The sequence below is a fragment of the Penaeus japonicus genome, unplaced genomic scaffold (genome assembly GCF_977035675.1).
Source record: "Penaeus japonicus unplaced genomic scaffold, GWHDUDI00000001_assembly GWHDUDI00000033, whole genome shotgun sequence".
NCBI lineage: Eukaryota > Metazoa > Arthropoda > Malacostraca > Decapoda > Penaeidae > Penaeus > Penaeus japonicus.
Genome location: NW_028234435.1, coordinates 10,723,934 through 10,731,433, shown reverse-complemented (window position 1 = coordinate 10,731,433; position 7,500 = coordinate 10,723,934). Strand labels below are relative to the sequence as shown.

General features: G+C 38.6%; 1 protein-coding gene across 4 annotated transcripts in view; it reads right to left on the bottom strand.

The window, feature by feature from the left end:
- Xpc (DNA repair protein complementing XP-C cells homolog) overlaps window positions 1-7,500 on the bottom strand; it is a 13,234-nt gene that overhangs the window by 1,315 nt on the left and 4,419 nt on the right. For all 4 annotated transcript variants that reach the window (XM_086530392.1, XM_086530393.1, XM_043014604.2 and 1 more), the window contains exons 2-9: window positions 7,126-7,500; window positions 5,939-6,910; window positions 5,709-5,816; window positions 5,046-5,179; window positions 4,248-4,473; window positions 2,476-2,644; window positions 835-989; window positions 1-570 (exon numbers count right to left, since the gene is read on the bottom strand). The exon at window positions 1-570 is cut by the window's left edge and continues 1,315 nt beyond it; the exon at window positions 7,126-7,500 is cut by the window's right edge and continues 538 nt beyond it. In XM_086530392.1, coding sequence (XP_086386518.1) covers window positions 1-570; window positions 835-989; window positions 2,476-2,644; window positions 4,248-4,473; window positions 5,046-5,179; window positions 5,709-5,816; window positions 5,939-6,910; window positions 7,126-7,500 — 2,709 coding nt within the window. The remainder of the gene's footprint in view (window positions 571-834; window positions 990-2,475; window positions 2,645-4,247; window positions 4,474-5,045; window positions 5,180-5,708; window positions 5,817-5,938; window positions 6,911-7,125) is intronic.

Below are 7,500 nucleotides of genomic sequence, written 5' to 3'. Positions count from 1 at the left end.
GTCAGGATTAGTTTCCACCACTTTTGTGCCCCAGTCCAAAATTGCTCGGATCTTTGCCTTCTTCTCTTCCTCGTCCGTTTCACTATCGCTGTCTGCTTCCAAGCTAACGTTCGCAGCTTTGGTTTGGTTTTCCTGAGGTGCTGTCAACACTTTCTTTTCTGTACCAGGTTCCTTCTTCTTTCTAGGGTTTCTAGGTCTGACTGTTCTTTTCTTACTCTTCTTAGCCATCTCAACGACATTAGAACACCAATCAATCTTCAAATTCTTTACGTGATGTGTGATGAGAGGAGGTCTTGCAGCGTCTATATCTTCCTGTTTGATTTTTCTTTTGCCGCCTCCTGCACTGCTGCTGGCAATTTCCTTCTCGTCCTTAGTCTCCTCCTTTTCCTTCTTGATTTCTTCAGCTATTTTCTCCATTTCTTTAATCTCCTCTTCGTCCACTGGTGAGGAGCGTCCATACTTCTCCCTAACACGTTCCTTAATTAACATGCCTTGAATCAGCTTCTTCCAATTGTCATAAATCTTCTTTATCCTCTTTTCCTCTGCTTTCCTAGCTTGTTCTATTTGATCCTGAGAGAAAATGCCAGTCACTTACTTTTGGAAGATATTCATTCCTATTTTCAACTGTTCAATAATATTACTTTACAATCTTTACAATTCAGCCAAAGTGTAAGTCTCTGAATATGCATGACCAATCAATTCACCTAGAATATTCAATATCTAAATTTAAAACCGACAATATAAAAAAAATATAAATACTCCAGAACTTTCTCTTCACCTCAACAAAAGTTTACCCAAATCAATAACAAAAGAGACGTAATAGCACCGTCTTACCTCATTCCACGCATCTATGAGGGTATCTTTGAACTCCTCACAGACAACAAATCCATCATAAACAGGGTGCGACCAACCAGAATGGTAATCAAATCCAATCATCGCCTGCGCACAGTCAATATCGAGCTTCCGAGCGATGCGATTCAAGCCATTGACTGAAAAAGAAAATCACGAAACTATCAGAAACAGGAAAGCTTGTTCATATCCTACAGTCCGCTTTTTTACTCTCGGCTTGGATTTACACCTCCTACAAAGTCCAGGAGAACCATTCTTTACTAAGTCTGAGGTTCTGAATGCCTAAACAGTAATAGAATTGCTCACACAAATGTCAGTAAAATGTAGTAACACTAGTTTGAACTCTTGTAAGGGGGAGAGGAAATTTGATAAAAGCAACATAAAAACAATTAAATTAAATATTTCCATCACTGCACATTCATTGGGAGCAAGAGTTTTTGGTTACTTAAAAAAGAAGGGGGTAACCTGAAAAATAAGGTTTGCACTAATGCTTTAGGTTCCTCAATAAATACAAAAATAAGTAAATATAAACCATAAAAAGAAAAAATCATATCAATATTTGACAAAATAAAGTAGTGTATGTGTATGTATGTGTATGTATAACTTACCTCCCTGACCTGGAGTCAAACCTCTGCCACCCTCAGGGATAAGCCAGAGAGCACAGTATTAAACCAACTAGACCACATGACCCAACAAAAGGATTGTCAAACTAGGATCATATTAGCTACATGGAATTTACCTATCTGCTCATACTTGAGTAATAGGAGCTAAGTTTTACAGACAAACCCTTGGTGGCACTGGTTCAGAAATTCAACAACAAAGTCAGATAATCTGAGTTACTCTGTGTGCGTGTGTGCATGCGTGTGCGTGTGCATGTGCGTGTGCGTGTGCGTGTGCGTGTGCGTGTGCGTGTGCGTGTGCGTGTGCGTGTGCGTGTGCGTGTGCGTGTGCGTGTGCGTGTGCGTGTGCGTGTGCGTGTGCGTGTGCGTGTGTGTGTGTGTGCATGTGCTTGTGTGTTAATATATAAAGATATTTATATACATATATATACATATATATATGTATATATATGTATATATATGTATATATATGTATATATATGTATATATATATATATATATATATGTATATATATATGTATATATGTATATATATATATATATATATATATATATATATATATATATATATATATATATATATATATATACATATATATATGTATATATATATATACTTTTCAATCACATTCTTCTCTACACCACTGTTTTGCTCTTTCAAAAAAGAATAACTGAGTCTGCCCTTAGCCCATTTAAAAATTGGTTGTTGTTTTTTCTTCCTCAAAAGATAAAATAAATACATCATATTTCCCTGTAAAGTTAATTGAAGTCTGTACTTTCTTCTTATTTTCCCTATTACTACAGGACTTGGTAATCACAAAAAAGTGGTATTAACATAGAAAAAATGATACTACATGCAAAGAGAAAATTTTAAAATGTGGGACACAACTATCTTATGACCATAAAACTAAATTTATTTCCACTATGAGGAATGATCCCCTTCAAGTAAAGACATGCCAAGAATAATACAAAGCAGAAGAGAAAAGAAACAATGATAATAACTTACTTGGAATGTGAACACAACCTCTTGGCAACATGCAAGGTTTAAACAAGTCGACGTTGCCATATTCATTTCGAGGCACTTTTCCATTCTTTGCAACAGGCGGCTCATAGTCTTCGACTTGCCATTCCCCAAACAATTCCAGGGGTCTATCTTTCACTACTTGGCAGGTATTCTGGCAATAGAAATTCAGAGTATTTATCATACATTCTTTTGCTGGAATATAAGAAGCTCCCCTGATTTAGAAAGACATTTTCCTGTGGTGATAAAATGCTTTTCATTACATTTGTATTAAACTATTTTAATTATTTTTTACTTAAAAAGACTAAATTTGAATATAATTCCTGTAGTACAGCCAATGCAAACAAAACGAAATGTAAGTACTTCAGCAAAGGAAACAACTGATAATCAAAATAAAGCACATGGGAAGAAGCAGTTATTATGTGTACATTCTAAATAGTGACACTCCGAGATATATTCACAGAACAATAAAAACAAATTGCACTATTTCATAAGCAACAGGTTATTACAACAGTCAATTTCAAATTTATAATATAGTGAATATCAGGGAGAGGGAGTGGGTCTGGCCAACTAATTATTATGAGTTAAGCTTCAATATATTAATTCAATATTGTGTAACAGGCATTCCCTCATGACCTGAGATCTCCTGCTTCCTGTATTCCTCTCTGCCTCCAGCTGTACTTGGCTCCTGGCTGACACTGTGTTTTTTAGTCCAAATGCCTTAAGGCGGTGAAAGTTATCACTAATATTGAATATAGGGAAGGATAAAGGAGGCAGACGGGAGAGGGAGAAGGAGAAGGAGAAGGAGAAGGAGAAGGAGAAGGAGAAGGAGAAGGAGAAGGAGAAGGAGAAGGAGAAAGAGAAAGAGAAAGAGAAAGAGAAAGAGGAAGAGGAAGAGGAAGAGGAAGAGGAAGAGGAAGAGGAAGAGGAAGAGGAAGAGGAAGAGGAAGAGGAAGAGGAAGAGGAAGAGGGAGAGGGAGAGGGAGAGGGAGAGGGAGAGGGAGAGGGAGTGGGAGTGGGAGTGGGAGAAGGAGAGGGAGAGGGAGAGGGAGAGGGAGAGGGAGAGGGAGAGGGAGTGGGAGTGGGAGTGGGAGAGGGAGAGGGAGAGGGAGAGGGAGAGGGAGAGGGAGAGGGAGAGGGAGAGGGAGAGGGAGAGGGAGAGGGAGAGGGAGAGGGAGAGGGAGTGGGAGTGGGAGTGGGAGTGGGAGAGGGAGAGGGAGAGGGAGAGGGAGAGGGAGAGGGAGAGGGAGAGGGAGTGGGAGAGGGAGAGGGAGAGGGAGAGGGAGAGGGAGTGGGAGGGGGAGTGGGAGTGGGAGTGGGAGAGGGAGAGGGAGAGGGAGAGGGAGAGGGAGAGGGAGAGGGAGAGGGAGAGGGAGTGGGAGAAGAAGAAGAAGAAGAGGGAGTGGGAGAGGAAGAAGAAGAGGAAGAAGAGGAAGAGGAAAAGAAAGAGGAAGAGGAAGAGGAAGAGGAAGAGGAAGAGGAAAAGGAAGAGGAAGAGGAAGAGGAAGAGGAAGAGGAAGAGGAAGAGGAAGAGGAAGAGGAAGAGGAAGAGGAAGAGGGAGAGAGAGTGAAATCGAAATAGAAGTGGGAGTCAGAGTATGAGGAGTAGGAGGAATGTGGGAGTAAGAGCACGAGCAAGAGTAAGAGTGAAAGTGGGAGTTGGAGTAGGAAAAAGAGGAAAAAGATGATAACTGGAGGAGGGAAGAGGATCAACCACAGAGAGAGTTCTATGGATAACTCGAGTGGTTTTCCCATACCTTATCCCACTTTGGTCTGGCCTTGACAATTTTGTAAGGTTCTTCATCCACCCGGACTGTTTTCGCTTCTTTTATCCAAGTGTCTCGGGAGCAGAGAGTGTACACACTGTCACGGGGAAACACAGGCTCACCCTTGATAAAACCAACTGGAGATTCATCAGGTGGATATATTGATTCAAATTTCAGCAGATGTCTTTGCAGTGCATACAGTGGATGGTTTTTGTACCTGTAAATAAATTAAAATTGATTTTACTTCTAATAATCAGCAGCTAAATAGAGAAATAATACAGACCTATCTATGTCTCTTTCGAATGTATGAAAAAATAAACCTCTAAAAGAAAGTGTATTATTAATAAATCCATGTATAATTTGTACCTACTAAAGTGCCACTAGTCATACTGGAATCCTTCCATAATTTTTAAAACTAAATCCATCTATAATCTGTATCTACTAAAATGCCACTAGTCATATTGGAATCCCTTCATGATTTAAAAAAAAATACATGTATAATTTGTATCTACTAAAGTGCCACTAGTCATATTGGACTCCCTTCATGATTAAAAAAAAAATCCATGTATAATTTGTATCTACTAAAGTGCCACTAGTCATACTGGAATCCATTCATAATTTTAACAAATAAATCCATGTATAATTTGCACCAACTAAAGTGCCATTAGTCATATAGGAATCCATTCATAATTCATTCAGAGTTCACAAATGCTGATAATCCCACTGAAACCATCTCACTACATACAGACAAGAGCCAGGAAGGCCTGAAAAAAAAAACTCTCAACTAACTCGGCTATACTTCTTGGCAGCGGTTGTTGTTGCAAGATCTGGTCCATCTCCTTGTCCTCCTCTTTGTCCAGCCTTGTTCTAGGACACCTGAAGGCCCTCAGAGATTTTTCCCACCACTTGCTGCACAATCTTAGCTGTCAAATAAAAATGTCTATAGAATCTAAAGACTACTATATATTTAATTCCTATAAAAAATGTACAGTTAACGTATTTCCATCTCTGAAATATTTAAAAAGAAACATTTCTGATCAATCACTATCAATAGACTATGTGAGATCCAATATCAATTTCAACTATTGAAGAATTCACCTACACAAACACATGACATACATGATTCAGATTGATATAATGAAATGTATAAAATAATTAATTGTTATCATCTACTTGTTTTGTCAATAGAAAAACAATTCCACCATTTTCCTGGCCACAAATGTTAATGAAGTTTGGATGTTTTATATAATTTTTAAGGTTCAGATTAGCTCTGGTTTGCATCTGTTGTTAGCAGGCAACTGACTGTATATTTTTATAAAGGCTGAATATCCAAGAGGTTTCACATATTGGACAAGTCTCACAGATAGATGATTAATGTGGTACACCTGTCACGTTTCTCTGATTATCTATTACTATTGATATGAACTAAAATGCTTAATCATTCGAACTCACCTTTTTTTCACTGTAGAGCCAGTTTGAAACATAGCGTTTTGTTACATCCTTCACAGTCAGATTGGCATTATAGGCAACAATGTAAGCTGATGATGATGGCATGCGTACCTGATAATATAGACAGCAGTTACTTTTTACTCTTAAAAGAAGGATTATTAATACAACTGTCTGTAACATATCCAGTCAATTGATCATTTCAATCACTTGTGAACTGCCCAAAATCAAAATACCTGAATCTCTGCCACACAGTGAATCTTTCCCCTTGCAACGTCCACACAAATCCACTTCTCTTCTTCTTCGACATAGACTTCCGCCCATTCCAGCAACCCTTCAGACTTTCTTTTCTTTCCATCCTTGTCATCCTTCGCTGTCTTCTTTCTCTTCTTGTCTTTCTCATCACTGTCCCCATCTGAAGACCTCTTTTCGCCACTTTTACGCCTATGAGAAGTGGATGCTTTGGGCTCTTTCCTCATTTTTTTCTCATTAGGGTCAAAGTCACTATCATCTTCATCATCACTGATCTTTGACTTTCTCTTCTGTGACTTGGAATGATCCTGCCCCTTTGACTTTGTAGCCTTTTTGGCTTTCTTTGCGTTCACTAACTCTTCATCAGTATCCGAGGATAACATTTTTCTATTTGGTTTCTTTTCTTTCTTATTCACCTTGACTTCATTTTCTTTAACATCTAGTATTGACACCTGTGACATAGATGCTCCTTCAGTTGTGTTATTTGATTCTTCCTTTTTCTTGGTAGGTCTAATTAATGCCTCAGCTGATGGCTTCCAAGTCATGGGTTGTAGTGACATGACAAGGCGAACGTTCATACCTAAACATCGGCACACCACAACAAACATATAAACAAGCTCTCGGTTTGAGAGAGCAATTTTACTCTCAAACCTTTTTGCTAATGTCGTTTCTAAAGGCTTATCCCAATAATCTTTTTCCAATTCACTTTGTTTACAGGTAATCTTTCTAGAAAACCATCTAACAAATTTTTCTAAATAACTCATATCTAATCGTTTTGGTGGGTAAGCATTTTTATCTGTAATGATGGAGAGAGCAGCTCCTAATAACGTCTCAGAGTTCAGCGTCTGGTTGACAAATCTTCCATGTGCAAAGAGGCAAAGCAAATGACTCTTGTGCATATTTTCATAAACTTCTTTTATAGAACGATTTACACTTTTCCGCAAGTAATCCTCGATCTGAAAAAGAAAGCATTTACAACTCTCAGTTTCAATGTGTCATAGATGTATTATGTAAATTATCATTCACAGGACAGAGACAATACCCAACTATATACAACAACAAAAAAAATCCTATTTGAATATCCTCATAAAGATATTTTTTCATATGTATAAGGAACATGAAACAGAGCTTAACAATAAAAAAAAAAAAAAAAAGACCACACTATCCTTACCATTTCCTCCTCAGTTCTCCTTTTTCTCCTCTTAATGCCCCAGAGCACATTCGGTGCATCCAATTCAATCTGAACATTTCCTCCCGATGCTACACTCGGCTGTGAACCTGACAGGAGCTCCTCCATCTCAGTTACTTCATTCCTCTCTTCCACCTCCTCCCAATCACTCATGTCAGAGTCAGATTCCACTTTGGCTGACTTCTTCTGTGAGGATCTGCCTTTACTGGGTCTCTTCTTGTCAACAGGAGTTCTTGGTACAGTGGTATGTTCAGCCTTTTGTTTTGAGGAACTTGGCTTCGGGGCTAACTGCTGACCCTTTTTGTCCTTCCTACTGGATTTAGAATGGCTCCTTGAAGATACTTCCTTCTCTTCTGG